Genomic DNA, 22,175 nt, shown 5'->3' with positions numbered 1-22,175 from the left:
CTGCTCTCAAGCTGTTTGTTCTTATAAAAAAATAAAACCTGACGTTTACTAGCAAGGAAGGAACCAACATGCTTTAAGTGTCATTATGCATCCAACAAGGGGCTGGCTGACATGTTCACTCACTTGATTCTTGCAGTTGTCTAAAGTAAGCAACGGGTTTTCCCATTTCTACAGAGAAAGCACCCCAGGTAAGAAACCGGGTGAGGAATTTGTTCCAAGTTAAGTTGCTATTAAATGACAAAGTGAGATCCTGCTTGAAGCCTGTTTGTTTCAAGACCACGTCTCTTACACCGTGGCATGCCTCAAGTGGCCCCCAAGCGTGTGTAAGGCACTAAAGCATATTAGTCACTCAGTCGTGTCCAACTCTTTGCAACCTCGTGGACTGTAACCCACCAGGCTCCTCTGTCCATGGGACTCTCCAGGCAAGGACACTGGAGTGGGTTGCCATTTCCTCCTCCAGGGGATCTTCCCGATCCAGGGACTGAACCCGGGTCTCCTGCATTGCAGGCAGATTCTTTCACCAGGGAAACCTATGTAAGGCACTCAGTTCAATAAGTAAAATGTGGGACAAGACAGAAAGCACACTGGTAGATTTCAGGGGGTGGGGCGTGGGGAGGGGGAATAGGGACTTAGTGTTTAATGGAGACAGAATTTCAGTTTAGGAAGGTGAAAAATTCAGGAGGTGGATGATGGTGAGAGCTGTACAACAATGTGAATGTGTTTAGCACCACTGAACTGTAAGTTAAATATGGGTAAAATAGTATGTTTTATATTATGTGACTTTTACCACGATAAGAAAACATTAAACAAAACGCAGGACGAGAATATCAACAGTAACATGCTTTGCTTTATAGGCACTCACCATTTAGTAGGAGGAGGTGAGCCATGTGTATGGAAAACTGCAACACAAATAGAAAAGCAGGACATGCTACGATGGAGATAGGAAAGGAGTTCTATCAAAGCCCAGAGGATAAAAGAGCCACTTCAGCTGGAATGTGGTATGCCAGGGAGAGATATTGAAAAGGACTTCTGAGAAGAAATGAGATTGACTGGGCCCTGTCACAAGGGAAAGTGATTAGGAGAGCAGAGATATAAGAGTATAGACAAGGGTACAAATACTGATGCCGGAGATTTCTCTTGGGCATCGGCCTGGTTCACAATAATTCTCCCAATCCTTGGAAACTACCTCAATATACACATGTCAAACTCCCCAGGGATAATTCATTCATCCCAGCTCGGGCAATCATATTCTCTACCTTGGTCACTGTAAATTTTGAAATGAGACACAGACTCCCTGGGTTGCAAATGAGTCAAGTAATGACAGCATTCTATTGGTGAAGCCTCTCAAGCTGCCCAGATTTATACTCCTGAGTCCCAGTTCTTTGTCTTTTCCGTGGATTCCCTGAATACTCGAGTGACTAGAATAAACTTCCCTCTTTGCTGAAGGTAGCCAGGGGTAAATTTTTCTGAACTAATGCAATAGAGAACACATTCAGAAAACAGTGAGGTTATAGCATCTGGCTGGGAGGCAAGTTAGGCGAAGAGATGAAAAAGATTAAAGGGCTGGAGATGCTTCAAGACATTCTCACAGAAGTCACTGAATACAGGCTAATGATTTTAGACTTTATGCTGGGAGTCATCCTCTGCAATTGCTAATATTTCTAATTAGACCACTACTTTCACTACTATGCCACCTTTATTGAGCACTTTTACTATACTAGACACTTTATTAAAGTCTAAGCTTTTAAAGTACATTAATTCATTTAATACTCACAATAAGCATGGGAGTGAGGTTTGATGACTATTTGGGGAATGAGAAAACTTAAGCCAAGAGAAGTCAGGTGACTTGCTCAAGGTGACACTGAGAGCAAACAGGTAATCATTACAAATAGTAACCTGGAAAAAGTACTTAATGATTCAACAGTGTAGAGAACTGAGGCAGGAAGACCAGATAGGAAGCTATTTCCTGATACAAGCAAGAAGAAGATGGCATGACATACAGTAGGGATCGATTCCACATGTAAGTAGATTTGAATTGGTGACAGTGGGGGTCTTTTTGCTACCATAAATTTGACTGGGTTTGGCAATTAAATGAGCTATCAAAGATTACTTGAAGGGGGGCATGGTTGAAGGGGAAGTGGGGGAGGAATAGATGGAAGTTGGTGCTAGCAGATGTAAGCTATTATGTATAAAATGGATAAACAATGAAGTCCTACTGTATAGCACAGGGATCTGTGTTCAATATCCTGTGATAAACCACAACGAAAAATAACAGAATAAAGAACACACACATATATGTATAACTTTGCTGTACATCAGAAAGTAACACAACATTGCAAATCAACTATACTTCAATAAAAAAGATGACTTGTGTTTGTATCCTGAATGACTCCAAGGTGAGAGGATGCAAATCACACGTGAGAAGAATACACAGGGTGGGAGAAAGATCATAAATCTGGTTTTGTATACAACTGCCAAATCTGTCATGTTGAATGCGGACAGTATTATTGACTCCCTCTGTTAAACAATATTTGATGAACAGCAAAGTTGACATAACTCGCCAAGTGCCCCAATGTCCTTCAGGAGATAATGACTGGGGGCTATTTTGCAGATATTGCCAAGGCAAAGTGTTCTTGTTTAGGAAGAAGACCAAGGAGACCTTTGATCCAGGAGCTCAAAGCGAAGCTATGAGGAATCTTATGGTTTCTTCCTCCCCCACCCTTGCCATTCTGTTGCACTCGTAAGTACACACGTCTCTACTGGACTCGAAAACTATGCCTCTGTCCTTTTCCTCTTTCTGAACATCACGGGATTCCACATAGATTTACTCAGAAAGTCTCTTCATCCCATAAGTATGTAAACTTGGTCCTTTGAACTCCACTAAATTGTTAGGATGTAGGAACTAGGGGTTCTTCGGTGTTGTGTTCATCAAATTTCTTTATTATCCTTTTTTAAAATTTATTTTTAATTGGAGGATAATTGCTTTACAATGTTGTGTTGGTTTCTGCCATACAAGAACATGAATCAGTCATATGTATACATTTAGCCCTTCCTTCTAGAGCCTCCCTTCCAACCCCAACCCACCCCTTTATCCTCGCAGATCCTGGAGCTGAGCTCCCTGTCTTATACAGCAGCTTCCTGCTAGCTACCTATTGCATACATCGGAGTGTATATATGTCAATGCTACCCTGGAACTAAGGATTCTCATTCCTTTTTCTTATGCTTCATATAAAATGCAGTCTTCAGAACTGCAAACCCCTTCCCCACACTGCAGATGACAGATTACACAAAAATGGGGGAAAACAAATATAGAGTCTCTATGGCAGAACTTCTGCCCTTTCCAGTTTCACTTTCAGCAACACGAACAATACACAAGATCCTGTGTGGAGATGCATCTCCCTGTGGGCAACAGGTAGATGTCTACCCCATGCCGAGGCCAGGTGGGGACCAGCCCTACCTGCGAGGGTCCCACCACCTCCTCCAGGAGCGTTATCAGCAGACCCAGGGACTCAGTAAAAGCTGCCCTTGAGCAATGTGTCAGATAAGGTTCCTGTGTAATCTCCAGACTGTGAACAAGTGAATGAGCCGCACTAAGTGTTTCCTCCACCTTGGATCTGATTTCTACACACACAACCAAGCATGCTTACAGACCACCCATGCGCCGGCTGGCAGGAAGTGGCTGGGTACACCCCTGCCTGCATCAGCCTCTGCACAACTGTGCCCCGCGTGCTCTCTTGTTCGGATGTAAGGGGAGATTCAAGAGGAGAGAACACTCGCCCACTTTGTGGCTGTTGACAGTCTGGTTGCGGGGGATTACATTCCTCTTCAGTGTTCTGTTCCCCAGCACGATCACATGGGGCTCTTCACATCATCCGCTTCACTGCTCTGCCGGGAACACTCTCTTCCCCCCTCCCTTTCTCTAATCCTAGTCTTCTAAGACGCCCTGTCCAACAGAGGCACAGACTCCGATCTCACTGAACCCTAAAAGCACCTGCTATCAGCCCTACATCATTCAGCACTTAGAACCTCTTGTCTGACTTCTCAGCCCGCCAGGCTTATCTGTCCCTGGGAATCCTCAGGCAAGAATACTGGAGTGGGTTGCCGTGCCCTCCTCCAGGGAATCTTCCTGACCCAGGGATCAAATCTGCATCTCTTAAGTCTCCTGCATTGACAGGCAGGTTCTTTACCTCCAGCGCCACCCAGGAAGCTTGATGTTACGAGGGTGAAATAAAATAATGCCTTCGGAGTAGCTGGCGCAGTGCCTAGCATATAAGAAGCACAAATTAAAAGCTAGCCATGGGGACTTTCCTGGTGATTCAGTGGCTGAGAATCTGCCTTCCGATACAGGGGATGTGGGTTCAATCCCTGGTTGGAGCACTAAGATCCCTTGTGCCTGGGAGCAACTAAGCCCACGTGTTGTAACTCAAGACGCCTGTGTGCCTCAACTACTGAGCCTGCGCCCATGCTCTGCAACAAGAAGCCTGAGCATTGTAACTAGACAAGCCCAGGCACCACAGTGAAGACCCAGTGAAGCCACAATGGGAAAAAAGAGAAAGAAGCTAGCCATGATTACTGTTCCCAATAAAAGCACAGATTAAAAGGAAGAAGATGTGCTGTGTATAAGTGCCCAGTATCCATCGTCCCTAGCTCCCTCATTGCTGTTATATCATTATCATTACAGGAGGGAACACGGCATGACCACCCAGAGCACAGGCTCGTGAGTTAGATCACCGGAGTTCATATTCTGCCCTCGCCGCAGTTCAGCTGTGTGCCTCGATGTGCATTATGTAACTTCTCACTGCTGGGTAAATGACACAGTAAGTGAGTTGGCCATTCAGCAAACTGGCTTTTGGTAAATCTGCCTGCTTTCCCTAGGAACGTTACACTAGGGAGTTGAGTGCTTTCATTAGGAATGCTACACTAGGGAGTTTAGTTTGCCTTTTTTTTTTTTTTTTCTCTTACAGGCAACAGGGAGTTTTAATCCAGGGAGTAAAGTGATCAGATCCGTATTTTAGAAAGATTATTTGGCTAGGTGTCTAGATAGAAAACGATAGGTGGACAAGTTTGGGTGTAGAAAGACCATGAGAAGATGAGCAATACGACAGGTGTAAGATAAGGAATATAGGAGTAGAGAAATGGACAGTCCTCGTGACCGAGTAAGTCTGGGAGATAAAGGACAGGAAGTTTTTAATGTTAGTGATGAAAGGTTTTTTTAGGCCTCTGAGTATGTTGTGATGGCTTGAACACAGAATTGTTGTTTTTGCTCAGTTGCTAAGTTATGTCTGATGCTTTGTGACCCCATGAACTTCAGCATGCCAGGCCTCCCTGTCCTACACTACCTCCTAAACTGATGTCCGTTGAGCTGGTGATGCCATCCAACCATCTCAGCCTCTGTCACCCCCTTATCCTCCTGCCCTCAATCTTTCCCAGCACCAGGGTCTTTTCCAATGAGTCAGCTCTTTGTATCAAGTGGCCAAAGCATTAGAGCTTTAGCTTCAGCATCAATCCTTCCAGTAAATAGTCAGGGTTTAGAATAGGCAAAAAAGGACTTTAGATGTGTGGAAATAATGAGTTAGTGATGAATCTGCCATTCTATGGGACACCTGAATGGATCCGTCTCTCTGGGGTGTAAAGTGGAATTCAGGAGGGATTTTGGGCGGGGATAGAAAAAGGCTGCCCATGTGATGACTGAATCAACAGCAGTGGAAGAGATCCCTTCCCACAGACAGCATGTCCAGAAGAGAGAATGAGAGCATGATCAGGAGGATCACAGGGGTAGAAGAAGAAAAAATAAGTCTTAGAGGAGTTCAAGAACTAGAAGAGAGTCGAGTTGTAGAAATCAGTGGAAGGAGAATATTTTTAGAGGTTTGAGAGTCAACAAAGCTGGGTGACAAAGAGAGGTCAGGGTAGATGAAGGCTTAAACATACCCACAGGATTTGACAAAGCACTGGCGACCTTAGTGAGTGGTTTCATGGAAAGAATGGCCTGGCTCCTGGGCTGGTACCTGGCATAGAGTAAGTACTCAATGGATATGAATAGCAGAGTGCAAATTTAAACTGAAACTTCAGCAAAATGAGAAAGGAAACCATAAGCATACAAGAAAACTGTGGGTCAGTGAACACATCCAAAGTAGCGAGGCAATTCTCTCTTATTTTTTGTAATACAAATGCCATGAGAACACAAGTCCAGTTTGTCCCGACCCAACAACAATTCTTACCTGGAGAGACCAGTCCATACAAGTGACGACTCGATGCTTGGACCAATGCTCATCGTAGAACTGACGATTGAAAGAAAGGTTGGCTCCAGCCTGGACGTCCCTAGGAGGGTTTAAAGATCAAAGACAAATAAGATACCTCAAAATGGGATTCCATCTCTACTGCTCATATTGAAAGAACAAAATGGCAAGAGCATGACACACAATACTCTGAAGCCAAAGCATCAATTTAGAGAGCAAACGCTGATCACAAATGACCACTAAAGGCGGTCTCCTTCATGCAAAGTTCTCTCTTACCTGGCCCAGATAAGGTTTCCACCTGTTGTTCCAAGCCTGGTGTGAAATGTCAAATTTGTTTCAGGTTCCCATCCTGACCAGTTCTAAAGCATTCTCTTCCCCCTAAAACTTTCTGCCTTGGAGCAGCGTTTATAAGAAATCTCCCAGCTTTCAAGAAAGCACAAGCACACTGGGAGGTTCTTTGATATCAGTGTCAACTTATCTGGCCTTAGACCAGAAGTGTACGCATGTTTCACTTTACCTACAATTTCTGGTTTACTGTAGCGGGCTGCCTCCTTGTGCAATAGCAAGTGAAAAGTTGCACAGCGAGACAGGCCTGCTGGGGGGTGGGCAGGGTGAGGGATTCACCAAACCTTGTAGATACTTAACATAGACCAAAATAGCATCCTGGTGGGGGAGGATTACATTTTGGCCAGTGTTGATTTTTTTTTTTGGCTGATATTCAACTGGCCACAGACCATCCTCTGAAGAACTCTGCAGTGATCATACCTTTGCTCCACAAGACTGCGTGTTTAAGTTGGGTCATACTTAAGTTGGGTCTGTGTCAGCAGTTACTGGATCCACATAAAAAGCTATCTAGACTCCTCGGGCCTCAGTTCAGGAATTCCTCCCCACTCACCTTATTTTCTGTTCTTTCTTCTGTTCTATGGCCTTGCACCCTGCACCACTTGTCCGATTGGGTGACTTGATCTCTGGCTAGGTATTTGGGTTCCACAGAGCTAACTTATTATGACTTTTTCTCCCCTAGCTAACTCTCCCTCAGCTCCACCACTGCAAACTCAGACAAGTAAGGATAGTGTCAGTCACTCAGTCGTGTCTGACTCTCTGCAACCCCACTGCTGTGGCCCGCCAGGCTCCTCTGTCGACGGGATTCCCCAGGCAAGAATACTGGAGTAGGTTGCCGTTTCCTCCTCCAGGGGATCTTCCCAACCCAGGGATCAAACCCACGTCTTTTGCATCTCCTGCATCGGCAGGCGGGTTCTTCACCACTAGCGCCACCTGGGAAGCCCCAAGAGGTACATACACCCAAGATAATACTGTGCCAGGCACCCAGAGGGAAACAGGATGCAGAATATTAAGTGAGCCAGAGAGTAATGGCTTTTTAAAATTAAACAAATATAACATGTATATTCAAACTACTGTCTCTTTGATATAGTCTATCAATACTATCAACAGTTACGAACATTTTCAGAACTCCCTTCCGAACCTGTTTACATGGCCCTGAGCATCTTCAGTGACGACAGGTTGGCCTTTGACAATGTATTTGAATTTTAGAAGTAGTAAAATGTCAGGTCTGATGAAAACGACAGGTGATCTCATCTTTTCATATTGTTCCTGGCCAAGAGAAATTGGTGGCTAAACACCAGTTCTGTCTCTTTACGAAGCTCATACAGTGTCTCCTATTATCTACGTGAAGATGGTGGATGATACACTTGCGGAAGTCACAGGGCAAGTTGCTTGGGGCCATAGTTTTATAGACAGGTTTTCTTAAATCTGTAAATATATGCTTGCACATGTGTTTCCTAAAAGGCATATATACATAAGCTTACGGTATCAAGCGAGGAAAAAGTTGCCAGTCTCTGTTTGTTGCCTTGCACATCAGTTAAGGTTCTCCTGGATCTCATGTTTATTTTCCTCAGCTTCCTGCTTGCTTAGACATCAAAACTAGACCTCCTGGATATAACGTAAATCTCCTCTTACTGCTTATAAGGATGTTTTCCCAGAGGACAATGTACATGACTCTACCAGTCCCGATCACCTGGACTGTCCCCCAGATATCAAGTTCAAAAGCATTTCACCGAAGCACATGATAATTACAGGGAAACTCTAAGCCAGAAATCATAACCAAAGCCCTTAGCCAGCGCTGTTCAGCAAGATCAGCTCTGGAATTTCAGTCTCTTCTGATTTGTCAGGCTTGCAACTTGCCTACTCAAAACATAAATGAGTTCAGAAGCAACAGATAACTTATCACAGTATTTTTTTTTAACTGCACACAAGAAACTAACCCGTCTTTTTCCTCCAATTCTCGACCACTGTAGTCAAAGAAGATATCGGAGTCTTCTGCCAGGGCTCTCTCAATTACCCGTATTGTCCGATCAAAAAAGATGAGGAACTCCTCTGAGTGAAGGATCTGCTGTTTTTCTTCCTCTGTCAGCTCCCTTGGGGGAGCTTTTTTATGTGAAAGAGATTGTTGAGCAAGAAAAAAAAAACAAAAAGGATAATTAAAACATTTCAAGAGGAGTCCAACTCTTGAAAGACATTGTTTATCAAAAGAGAAATAGGACACAGTAAAATAAGCCATTGTTAACATTAATTCTAAATTACTCTTAAATTCACACCAAAGGTTTTTTGCAGATGTCTTCATTGCCAGCTTTACAAAAAGATGTCATAAGAGTTGAACAAATATTACAAATGAAGATGATTGTGTGTTTTAATAATCAGTTCTGAATGTTACTTTCTTTTGAACTGAACTTGAAAAACAGCTCAAATAGTATATAGTAGAGAAATCTGTAAAACCATGTATATTAGGTTGTAAAGCTATGGTTAAGCTGCACTTACCAAATAATTAAGAACTATCTATAATACACTTCCCTGGTAGCTCAGAGGTTAAAGCGTCTGCCTGGAATGCTGGAGACCCAGGTTCGATCCCTGGGTCGGGAAGATCCCCTGGAGAGGGAAAATGGCAACCCGCTCCAGTACTCTTGCCTGGAGAATCCCATGGAGGGAGGAGCCTGGTAGGCTACAGTCCATGGGGTCACAAAGAGTTGGACACAACTGAGTAACTTCACTTTCATAATACGATTCAGATAGCACCTTGCCTCTTTCTACTGATAAATTCACTTTATTTGACATAATTGCTTGATAAGGTTGATAGACTGTTATATAAATTCCCCTCAAAAACTAAAGCATGTCCTTGCAAACCCACCTTTACCCAAGATATCTTCTGCTTTTAAACAAACACATGAAACAAATAAATGCTATAAGATACCTCACAATTGTTTTTATGCCTTACTTTCCAGCATGATTAATCATATAAAACTAAATCTGAAGATACAAAATGAGGCCAAGAGAGACTAAATAACTAGCAATATGTCACAGTGTCTGAAAGTCAGCTCACCTCGGAGTCAGGATTAGGTTAGAGAAACTGTTCCTTCAGTAGCAAAGTTTACATAAACCTATAAACGAAGCGTTAGGAACTCCTCCAGAATGAGAAATCCCTAAGGGCAGAAACTGTCAGCTGAACCATTGTGGCTCTTCAGGAACTCCATTTCAACTTCCGTGCAGAGAGACTTCAATAAGTGTTTGATTGATTATTCTTCTAGTAGGATCAGAAGCTCCTGAAATTTAAACTTCAGGAGGAGGGCAGTGCATTAAAGGTCCCTCGGTGGAATCACTCACCCACAGCCTTTCCCAAACACTTCCACAACCATCCCCATAACTAGGACCAATGTCCACCTGGCTACATGATCAGAGGAATCATTTAGGTGCAGTCACCTGCAGCATAAGGTTTTATGGAAGAGTTATTTGACTTGATTAATGGTATCTTGAAGCCACTGCCTTGAACAAGGACCTACTGTATAGCACAGGGCGCTATGCTCAATATTATGGAACAACCTAAATGGGCAAAAAGTCTGAACAAGAATAGATACATGTATATGTATAAAGGAATCACTCTGCTGTACACCTGAAAGTAATACAACACTGTTAATTTAGTACACTCCAACATAAGTTATTCCCTGAGAAAAAATGGGGAGACCAATTGGGAATATATGGTAATAGTTCAGAAAAGAAACAATGGGGGTTTAAACTTAACCAGTGAAAGTAAGGACTGAAAGAGAGCAGATTCTTGTACAGTTTATTAGAGCTGGTGACCCACTGGATAAGAGAAATAAAAGAAGGTGCAGGGAAGTCTTCTTGCAGAGCCATGGAAGTAGGTCTCAAACCTGTAATGTTCAGAATGTCTCCCCCATTCTGGCCGGCCCTCCTTTGCCCCAAATCAAAATGAAAGAGGGTCTAGACAGACTCCCAAAGTCTGTACTTGAACAAGAAACTTGAATGATCATGACGTAGTTGGCTCACACCTTATAAAATGCTCTCCAGGTGATGTTATAACAAAAACATGATTCATCCCCTAAGCAGAAGGTAATCTCCAAATACAGTTCACCCCAGCGATTCTAAGAGGCAGAGGGATTTCTTTGTTGCTGAAATCTCCAGAGTCCCAAATACGCCTGTGTACACTGGGACTCTATAAGAACCTCCATCAACATCTGCTGAGAAACGCTACACAGACACTGGTTTGAGAAATAGGGAGGTAGGCTGTGTGTAAACCATAAATAACCAGAACTCTATAAAATCGACCTGGAATCCGAGAGCTACTATGCCATTTGCTAACTTGGATTCTTCAATCAATAAAAGCTCTCTAAGCAGCAGTGTTATCTATAAAATGAGGCAATGATACCCAAACTTCAAGTCTGCTTTAAGAGTTAAAAATAAACACACTAGCAAATAGTTGTATGCATTCGAAGCTGCTTCAGTCGTGTCCAACTCTTTGCGACCCTATGGACTGTAGCCCGCCAGGCTCTTCTGTTCAAGGGATTCTCCAGGCAAGAATACTGGAGTGGGTTGCCATGCCCTCCTCCAGGGGATCTTCCTGACCCAGGGGTCGAACCTGCGTCTCCTGCATCTCCTGCACTGCTGGTGAATTCTTTACCACTGAGCCACTGGGGAAGCTCAGCAAATAGTTGAGCATTCAATAATCAGTTGTTGTTGTTCAGTCGCTCAGTCATGTCCAACTCTTTGCAACGCCATGGACACTAGCACACCAAGCCTCCCTGCCCCTCACTATCTCCCAGAGTCTGCCCAAGTTCATGTCCATTGAGTCGGTGATGCCATCCAACCATCTCATACTCTGCTGCCCTCTTCTCCTTTTGCCTTCAATCTCTGGTCACTACTGCTACATAAATAAGCATCACTAAACTAGAATACTACAAGGTCAAGAAGAATGTTTTATTTTAAAAAGCTTCATTTGACTTTAGTCACTGCTGATGAATGACTTGAAACACACTTGAAATTACTCAGAGAAATAGGAATTTTTTCCCTTTTATTCCTATTTTTATATTTTAAAAATATCTATTCTATTCTGCCTATCTTTTTGAGTTACTTTTATTCCACCTGTATCTTTCCTTGCAGGTCCATTACTTTGAATAAAAAATAGTTCCTGTGTAATTTTCTGTAATTTTTTCCCCTGTAGTTTATTGTCATTTTGATCTCAGCTTTAAAGACCTACACCTTCTTCTCTAAAAGAAACCTAAACGGCTGATCAAAGTGTATTTGCAGAAGCCAAGTTCAGGTAAGTGAAGCAGGAGCCTCTCCACATATTATGTTTGACAATACAATATTTGGGTTGAAACTAAATTGCTACAGAACCAAAACAAAGAACATATTTTATATTAAGCTTTGATGTCTAACAGAGATCAAATGACATGATTTGTTAGCACAAAATAACAGATGAGTACTTTTTAAAAGTCATAAACAATATTCAACTTAGGAGTTAAATAGAGCCATAGTTATGCTTGATAAGACCCCAAACCTCTCATATTTAAGAATCTTTAAACTGATGTTTTATTACAAGGTAATGAAAACAGAATGGACTATCCAGGAACCATAACCAATATCAGTATTCAGGAGATAAAACCTCTCCAGACGCTGTATTTCACGAGAAGAAAATCAGTGTATTAATGGAGTCCACAAAATTTAAAATATAAGCATAAACAACTTGAACCATAACAGTCTGACTCTAGGATAGACCTCAAATTCTCCCTGAAGTTTCCGTTTCTTCAGTTTTCCCCTATCCCTGGAACCTAAAGAATTGTTTTCAACATCTTCACTGCATGAAAAGATGGGAATTAATAGCCACAGGCATGCCAGAGAAAAACAAGGACAACAGCAATGTTTGATTTTTTCTTACAAGTTAAGCAGAAAGTGCTATTATAGCAGGTTTTGTTGTTTGTTTTTGCAACATGGACTATTTCTGCCAAGAGCTGGCAATATTTTATGCATTTAGAGTGATCTTTCGTAAGAAATAAAGATTCTTCAGGAAAAGCAGAAGACGTGGTTATTACTTTCATATAATCCAAATAACAGGACCGATTTCAAACTTACCGAACTTTACCCGAACAGTTACATTCAGCTTGAATAAGAAGTATGAAAACAAAGCCCTAGAGTCATAAAATTCAAAGTTTAGAAAACTGCCCAATTTCTATGAATTCATAGCCTGAAAAATTAAACTTTAGTATGAATTTTTTTTAGGGTCTATTTTTTATTCTTTTTATTACTAAAATACTAATTTGTCTTGGTTTTGTATAAGACAATACTTTTTTTATGTGTTTCTCATAGTGATCCTATCCTATCTGCTATGCTTTCTTGAGTTTTCTTAGTGACCTGAATGTGCATTTTTTCAGTTTCTTTTTTATTTACTCTCTTTACTATACACTATATCTTTTGATGTCTAGAGTTCCTGGGTTTTTTGTTCCCTGTAAAAATGTAAAATCCATAGTGAAATCCACAATTTATATTGAATATTATACAACCTCATTTTAGGTCAAAAGTAATTTTCAAAATCTCCATTTCAGAAATGCTTTTTTCAATGAGGTAGCTTTAAACTTCAATGTAGAAATTACATCTTTTAAATAGTTTTCAAAAAATATATCCAAAAGGTTAAAAAATAAGTAAGTAAACCCACATAACTGAAATATTAAATCAGATTAAGTAGGCACAGTGGTTCTTGGAGAATTTTACAGTGAAATCAGTTCAAAAATAAGAGTAAGAAAAACCAAACTGAATAAAGAATGATGCCCTTCTCTGACGTTAATGTGAGGTTTATGAGTTAATGTGCAATTACAAGAGCTAAGTTTCTGATTCTGTTGTTTTAAATTTCTAAACATGAAAATACTAGGACACTCACATACAGAAATTTCCTAAAATTTGATTAAAAGCTAAAAGGTACTTGCTGCTTTTCCCAACTCTTTTGTGTGTGAAAAAAAAAAAAAAGTGGGAAGATTAATAAATTGAACCTACATTTCTTTACTGTTTAATGCATTTTGATGTCACATGGGCAAAAATGTCAAAAGCTAGTGAGCACAGATTTTTTTTTTCCCCATCTTCCCCTCAGCACTCTTTTTTAAATTCTAAAAAAGGCCAGATTTCTCAAAAATATGTTCCCTGGTTTAAAACCGTGTATGTCAAGTTTCAGCCCAGAGCAAATGTTTATGGCTAAGTAATAAATCCCTGAAATTCAGGGTTCCTATGGAAGTGCTGACACAGCCCTGCCTACCACGCAGCTGTGTGAATGGCGCCATGATCGTATCTGCTAGAGACTCTTTTAAAAGTTTGCAAAATACTATCTTGCTTTAAAAAAAAAAAAGAAAAAAAGCCAGCAAGAGTTTGATGCCAGCATAAACATGCTTTTAACCCATCATGTGCTAATGTGCAGAAAAGCCATTAATAGAGACTAAGACGCACGCATGGCAGTAACAGGAAATGTACTTTCAAACTTCTTTTGGACTTTGAACAGGACTTTAATCAATTCCATGAAGCATGAGTAACAGTTAAAACTGGAGGGCGTTTTTGCTCAGAACTTAAGAAGGAGGTTGCAGTGCTTTGCCAGAGAAGACAATTTGGAGATTGGGGTTGGGGGGCAGGAGGGAATCTGTGCCAAGACACACAAAATATACCCTGGCTCCTTATCACTCAGTACATCTTAAGGATATTTTGGTAAAAAAAATAGTATTTTAGTAAACTCGGACTTATTTTGTCTCTTGCTACACCTGTGTTAATGATATTCTATTCACCAGCTTAAATATATACACATGTTCTTGAAAGTGAAAGTGTTGGTCACTCAATCATGTCCAGCTCTTTGAGACCCATGGACTGTAGCTTCTTGTCCATGGGATTCTCCAAGCAAGGAACTAGAGTGGGTATTCTCTTCTCCAGGGGATCTTCCCAGCTCAAGGACCAAATCCAGGCCTCCCACATTGCAGGCAGATTCTTTACCATCTGAGCCACCAGGGAAGCCTCCCCACATTCTTAGCAGGAGTTTAAATGTGAAATTGCTTCAGTCAGATCCTTTTACAATCTCTCAGAAAAAGTAACTTGGGCCTTCTGTGAATGCCACTCTTAAAGATGCTGAATCTACTACCTATCTACAGCCACACCCTAGAATTTGGCAGTAAAGAGACACCTCACTCATGCCTGGGCAGGGTGAGGTGAGTCCACATGGCCAGTACATACCCACTCTTACAAAGTCCCTGGGGATGACCATGTGTGCCAGAGTCACAGGCAAATGGAAAATTTAAAAATTGATGTATGACAGAAAGCAAACCAATACAGTAAAGCAATCATCAATTAAAAATAAATAAATGTAAAAATAAAATAAACTGAGCTTCTAATTAGACTTTTGTTGCTCTAAGCCTGGGACACTTAACAGGAAATATGCAAGAGTCCACCCTCACAGATACTTCACTTCTCAGTAAGAATGACAATCTCAAATTCTCTTTTCCTCCTTAGGCTGGAAATCTCCAAAAGCACACAAAATTAGATTTTTAAGGACATCAGCTATAGTATTTCTGGCCTACGCCTTTCTATTCTTTTTACATTCCCGCTTTCTTGTGTTTTGAAACCCAGGACTATTACGGGAGGAGGGCACCATGGGGAGGTGTATAGGCTTTGGCGTCAGCTCTAAGCAGAGGCTTGGTACCTATACATTATGTATACAGGGTATGCTTTTTTTTTTTTTTTTTTAATTTTAAAATCTTTAATTCTGCTTTTAAACCTCTCTTTTCCTATTTCTCTCTATAAGATAGAGACAATAGGGAACCCAGTTTATATTGCTTCAAAAGGGTGTTGCAAAGGGTGCATAATACCTTTGGAGTGTTAAGGACACAGTCAAACACCTAGTAAGCCCTTACTAAATATTAGTCGTTGTTATCCTGGAGCAAATAGAGGCTGCTCCTGATCTGGGCAGAGCATGGAGAAGACATTCATAGCACAGTCAGTAGTGATGATTGGGCTTCCCAGGTGGCGCTAGTGGTAAAGAGTCTGCCCGCCAACGCAGGAGATGGAAGAGATGCTGGTTCCATCCCTGGGTCAGGAAATACCCTGGAGGAGGGCATGGCAGCCCACTCCAGTATTCTTGCCTGGAGAATCCCATGGACAGAGGAGCCTGGCGGGCTACAGTCCACAGGGTCGCACAGAGTCAGACACAACTGAAGCGACTTAGCTCACATGCACCATAGTGATGATCATGGTTAATGTTTCTCTATAGCGCACAAGCATAAACCTCAGAATTTGCTGACAAAATAATTATATCTGCTTCTTTCCCTTCCTGTTATCATTGGGAACATAGGATGGAGTCAACTAGGTAACATGTCAATTGATAACAAGTATCTTGTTTTACTGCTATTTAGTAATACTTTTACAGGAATTTTAAAGGAACTGGACTTGTTGCTGGAATTGTGGATGACCTGTATTTTATTTGTTTCTGTCAGTCAAAAACTAAAGGAACTCAGTTTATATTGCTACATGTAATGTACTGAACAATCCCAGAAAACCTTCCATTCTGGAGGCATATATTAAATTTTTTACTTACCTCTATACCCCCTTACGTTGGTTACAAAAACAAAAACAATAAAACAATGACTCGATTTCTCTCCCACACTGTACCTTCCTTCACCTCCTGCTTTTTGTCTTCATTTTCCTGTTCTGAATCCTGGCCCCCTTTAGGTTCCACCATTTCCTCATCGTCCTCATCCTCTAGAACAAAGAAAGAGAAAAATGCATTATATTCTTGCCTTCCAATCAAAATCTCCGGTTGCTGGTGGGAGGTAGGGGCAGAGGGTAAAGTTCTAATCATTCGGGGCAACTTCTAAGTAAATCAGTCCACGATGGATGCCCGAGATATGTGCTCATGAATATATGGATACATTATCTCCAGAAGGGGTCTCTTTGAAAGTCCTCCCACCGTGCTGCTGAGAAACCGCTCCAAGTCAGCACCTGCTCCATCTATCCCCAGATCCCCCGCCACACGGGATGTCTTGGAATTGCGTCTTTGACCTCTGAAGCGTCTTCGGAGATGGGCCAGGAACAGATCTTAAACTGTTTCCACCTGCGGCACATTCTCTGCAGGGGACACCTGCTGTACAGACCACTCATTTCCAGTTTCATCCTCACCCTGTTGATTTGGTTTTGACCTACACGAAAGGGTTAAATACAGGTCTGACCCCAGGTCAAATGCCATTGGCAAGGAAACAACCAGGATAGGGCCTCCCAAAGTCATTGCCATTGACCTGGGAGAAAACAACTGACCTGAAATGGCATTTACACATTCAGAGCAACTCGTGCATTAATGTGAATTTAATGAGTGCTAACAAATGGTACCAGTCAGCCACCACCACCAGATGTTCCAGTGCCCTTCCTGCCCTATGCAAATGTGCATCCCTTGTGTCTCTTCCCCCTAAAACTGCCTTTCTTGGAGATCCCTTCCATTGCAGAGTGCTTGAAACCATCAGTCACAGGGTAGAGGGTGGGGGGACAAGACAAAGCATCATGACAAAGTCCAACTTACAGGAATAAGACAATATAAACAATTAAAACTTGCTTCTGTATTTTTTAAATATATTACCTTCACTCTTCAGTATCATATTCACCACAGGTTACTGATTCCATTGGTTCAAGTGGAATTTAAAAGAAATGCCTTCACTTCCTCCACACCCCCTCACTCATTCATACATTCAGTCACTCAACAAATATTTGCAGACTTTCTATACATTCAGAGCTCTGTAGAGAGTCCCATTTCCATGACAACAAATCCTGATATTTATAACAACTCAAACTTTCAGCTCCAACCATTTAGAGAATGTATTATATAATGCACGTTTAAATGCCCAAACAAATGTAGCCTGAAAATCAACTCCAAAAGTTCTGCTGTATTAAGCAAGTGATTTGTGGAGGGAATATCCATTTTAAAAATATGGATGTGTGAAGTACAGTATTACAATTTAGATACTGGAAATATCTCATGAAAATTTTCAATAGAATACAGCAATCTATATGCATGTGTGTAGACTGTGGAACCAACCTCATTACTTTATAATCACACTATACACATATCAGAAAGAAAGTAAGATGCCTTTGAGGAAAACTGTCATTTATTATTAACACATTAACACATTTATTATTAATACATTATTACTAACACATACCTGTGAGACAAAGACATTCACTTAAAATTTTGATAAGTACACTGAGTTACCCAGATATTTAGACATGTTAAACTATAAATAACACACCTAAATCTTTATATGTAAAGATATTATGGCTACCTGTCTGTTAAAAACCAGCTTGGAAAGTCCTGAGCAAAATATTCAACTTGACATGTTATATTTTCTTGAGCCAAAGATCAAACACAAAGCCCAAGGAGGTGCTAGGAGGAAGGAAGTTTCTCTTCTGGTAAACCTTGGATGGAGAGGCAGTTTTCAAAAGACCAATAAGCTGGGAAGCAGCTCTACCTCTGAACCTTCTAGAGACTTTTATCAAGTCCAGTGGGTCCCAGAGCCACTCCCTGGAACTTACTAAATACAAGTAAAATACGACAGATATGAAGGTGCCAAATCCCACGTTATGGGTGGAATTGTGTCCCCCTCCCCAAATTTATATGTTGACTTCCAAACCTCCAGAACTTCAGAATGTTGATCTTATTTGGAATTAGTGTCCGTGCAGGTATATTAGTTAAGATGAGGTTGTGCCAGAGCAGTGAGGGCACTGGACCCAGCACGACCAGTGTCTTCATAAACGAGGGGAGATTCAAACACAGATTGACACACAGGGAGAACGTCATTGAGGATGAAGGCGAAGACTAGAGGGCTGCCTCTGCAAGCCGAGACGTGCCAAAGTCGGCCAGCAAACCACAGAGACACAGAACAGATTCTCCCTCACAGCCATCAGAACCAACTGGCCAACACCTTGATCTTGAAATTCTAGCTTCTACAACTGTGAGACTTTCCATTTTTACTGTTTAAACTGCTCAGTTTATGGGACATTGTTATGGCAGCCCTAGCAAACTAATACAGCCAGTGACATGCCTTAACTTCTATGGTTTTATAATCTAGTAGAAGAGATAATGAGACACACAATTGTGGTTGTTCAGTCGATAAGTCCTGTCTGACTCTTTGTGACCCCATGGACTGCAGCACAGTAGGCTTCCCTGTCCTTCACCATCCCCCTGAGTTTGTTCAAACTCATGTCCACTGAGTCAGTGAGGCTATCCAACCATCTCATCCTCTGTTGTCCCCTTCTCCTCTTGCCCTCCAGTATCAGGGTCTTTTCCAATGAGTCAGCTTTCTGCATCAGGTGGCTGAAGTATTGGAGCTTTAGCTTCAGCATCAGTTCTTCCAATGAATATTCAGGATTGATTTCCTTTAGGATGGACTGATTTGATCTCCTTGCAGTCCAAGGGACTCTCAAGAGTCTTCTCCGACACCACATTTCAAAAGCATCAATTCTTCAGCACTTGGCCTTCTTCATGGTCCAAGTCTCACATCCATACATGACTACGGGAAAAACCATAGCTTTGACTGTATGGACCTTTGCCAGCAAAGTGATGTCTCTGCTTTTTAATACTCTGTCTAGGTTTATCATAGCTTTTCTTTCAAGGAGCAAGCATTTTTAATTCCGTGGCTGCTGTCACCGTCTGCATTGATTTTGGAGCCCAAAAATATGAAATCGGACACTGTTTCCACTTTTCCCGCATTTATTTGCACAATAATCACACCTAAAGCAGTGATGAATGCTTTACTTGCATCATGTAATTTATATGTCGGAACTTGGTACCACCAACCTAATTTAATAGATGAGGAGACAGAGTAATTTCCCCCCCAAATCTTCCAACCATGTCAGGCTTCATGTTCTACCTGGTTCTGTGTGTAACGGGGTCTCTGATCTTTAAACATTAAGGGCAGTGCCTCCCTACCCACAGCTGTCATGAAACAGAAATGTCATGGAGAGATGCCTGAAGTGCAGGTGTGCTGCTCAGCTGCAGTGCAAGCAGGGGTGTGTGGAGGCTCTTGAGGTGGAGAGCTCTTTCAGTTTCCAGAGGTCACCACACACAGCACACAGGGCATGTATATCAAGACTATGAGGGTGGAACTTGCTTAGCTGTGTCCAACTCTTTGGGACCCTATGGACTGTAGCCTGCCAGGCTCCTCTGTCCATGGGATTCTCCAGGCAAGAATACTGGAGTGGGTTGCCATTTCCTCCTCCAGGGTATCTTCCCAACCCATGTTATCCATCCACACTGTATTCTTACTTACTCTGTGGAATCCACTCTCCTGAGACCTGATCCAGCAATACTTACTACAGGCCTTGCTGTATTCCTTCAGACAGATTCACAACCTGGATGGTAGGGGCATTTCAAGGCACGTAATCAGTCTGAGTCTGAGGCTGGAGTCTACCACTTGCTAGCCCCTCACTTAGCATAATTCATAGGAACTCTCTGAGGCCCTTTCCGTCATTTGCTGAATTGGGATAATAACCTTTTCTTAAAACACAAATTTATCAAGAATACACAGATAAAATTATTAATGTGAAATTGCTTTTTAAACCACCAAGAGAGCTGCAAATATCCATACAGAGAAATCTACAAACAAGCGTTGCCTAAGCTTGTATGTCAGCAAACATTTAGGGAGCACTCACAGTGTGTCATGTACCAGGCACAGGACAGGGACCCCCCCCCCCCCCCCGCCAAAATCTGTGCTCACGCCACGGTGCTTCCATGAATGAGCAGAAAGAAGCTGACAGCAAATAAATAAACAAAACATACACTGAGTCAGGAAACTAGGACAGAGACAGAGAACGCTGGGAAGGGGCACTGGGCGTGCTGATCAGGGGAGGAGGAGGCGAATTTTTAAACAACGTGCTCAAGAAAGGCCACTGAGCAAAAACTTAAAGGTGTCCAGGACTGAGAAGTAAAGATTTCAGGGAAGTAAAACCAATAACCAATAGGTTCTTCCACCTCCCTCCATAGACCCAAAGGGGAGAACAGCTCAAATTCTAAATTACTTTAGTCTTAGTTCCACTGAATATAGAAAAACAATTGTGCGTTTATTAGAATCACCGAATTTGTTTTTTCATTAAGAAGAAAATTATTATTATTATTTCTTTTTGAAAGCAATGCTGTTTTATGGGTGGATTTTTTTTTCACATTATTTAAAGAGGTTTTAAAAAGCAAAGCAAAAGCAAGTCTTTTGACTTAATTTTGGAGAGCCACCTAGTCTTTACATTCACTTTTTTAGTTCTTAAAATGAAGTCAGTTTCATCAAATGACTTTGCGCTAGACAGCTTTAAACAACATCAAGCTCCTATCTTTTGCAGACACAAGGATTTTTAAACACTGACTCCTGAAAGAATTAAAAAGAAACATCATGACAGAAAGTGGCCACTTAGAGCTTTTTGGAAATATATTATTCTGTAAGGGCCTGGCTATAAAGAGGGATAGGTTTGTAATAGACGTGTGTTAGTTTATTTGTGGGGTAGGTGGGAAAATAGCAGGTTATCTAAGTCTTTAAATAGAAAACACTTCCCCAGAGAATGTTTTCAATGAGTTTTTAAAAATCCCCGACAAATATTTACTGTGTTTATAATATGTGTAAAGTCCCAAAATGAGATACGGTAAATAAAAGAGAAATAAAAATATTTTAAAAACCAGTACTGTTTTAAAGTGGTTACAAACCAGTTGTAGGCATTAATTTTTAATGGCCACAGAACTCTTTGTCTATCAGCTTTTTAAAGACAGAAAGTAAGTGGATTTTGGTGGATTTATTAAGGAAATAAAACATAAGAGATGGGCTTGTCTCTCTGCATACTGATATGTTTGCCTTGCTCAGCAAAGAGAGTATATTTTTCTTTAAGATTCTGGTTTCCTTTCTGGTGCGCTTGGAATTACTTCTGTTGAAACCATTTTCAAAACAGTTAAATAACTTTAAAGAAAAGGATCTATGTAGAACTGCTATGGACTACTGATATACGAGTCGTGCCACGAGTTCATACCCGGCTACATTTCCTCTGTGATTGGGGGGGGGGGGGGGGGGGCGGGAAATTACCACACATGTACGGTCTCCTGTGCCAGGTACAGGCGAGAAATTAAACTACTGGCAGAAGTTAATTACCTGTCAGTCTAAGAGGCTAATTTCAAACAATGGCATCTTTTAGACATTATTTTATTCAGCACCTAAATTCTACCCTCTGCAGTTAGTTGTTGCTTTCTTTCTCTGTAGTTGGAAAAAAGCTTGGTACCTACTGTCCTCCTTCCTTAAGATATTCTTGAGGTCTAAACACAAGTAATTTGCACGTTCACCGAAACTGCACATAACACACTTAGTCCAGGGCCTGACCCTGTATATGAGCTCCGGAAAGGTAAGTTTCCTCCACTTGGTGGTGAAGAAGGAAGCCAGTGTCACCAACCTGAATATGCAACAGCTGTCTGACTGTTGAGCTGCTCTGATGGCCTTCCCTGGTGGCTCAGATGGTAAAGAACCCGCCTGCAATGCAGGAGACCTGGGTTCAATCCCTGGGTCAGGAAGAGTCCTACAGAAGGGAATGGCTACCCACTCC

At 41.6% G+C, this 22,175-nt stretch overlaps 1 protein-coding gene and 1 non-coding gene across 3 annotated transcripts in view; one reads left to right on the top strand and one right to left on the bottom strand.

The window, feature by feature from the left end:
• DYNC1I1 (dynein cytoplasmic 1 intermediate chain 1) overlaps positions 1-22,175 on the bottom strand; it is a 380,644-nt gene that overhangs the window by 136,634 nt on the left and 221,835 nt on the right. For both annotated transcript variants that reach the window (XM_052638333.1, XM_052638334.1), the window contains 3 exons: positions 16,233-16,322; positions 8,519-8,681; positions 6,219-6,318 (listed from right to left, as the gene is read on the bottom strand). In XM_052638333.1, coding sequence (XP_052494293.1) covers positions 6,219-6,318; positions 8,519-8,681; positions 16,233-16,322 — 353 coding nt within the window. The remainder of the gene's footprint in view (positions 1-6,218; positions 6,319-8,518; positions 8,682-16,232; positions 16,323-22,175) is intronic.
• Positions 9,102-9,173, top strand: TRNAS-GGA (transfer RNA serine (anticodon GGA)). The gene has a single exon. It is a non-coding gene; the product is annotated as a tRNA-Ser (tRNA).

The sequence above is a fragment of the Budorcas taxicolor genome, chromosome 4, assembly GCF_023091745.1.
Source record: "Budorcas taxicolor isolate Tak-1 chromosome 4, Takin1.1, whole genome shotgun sequence".
Classification (NCBI taxonomy): Eukaryota; Metazoa; Chordata; class Mammalia; order Artiodactyla; family Bovidae; genus Budorcas; species Budorcas taxicolor.
Note: the sequence above shows the minus strand (reverse complement) of the source record. Positions and strands in the feature narration are given on the sequence as shown.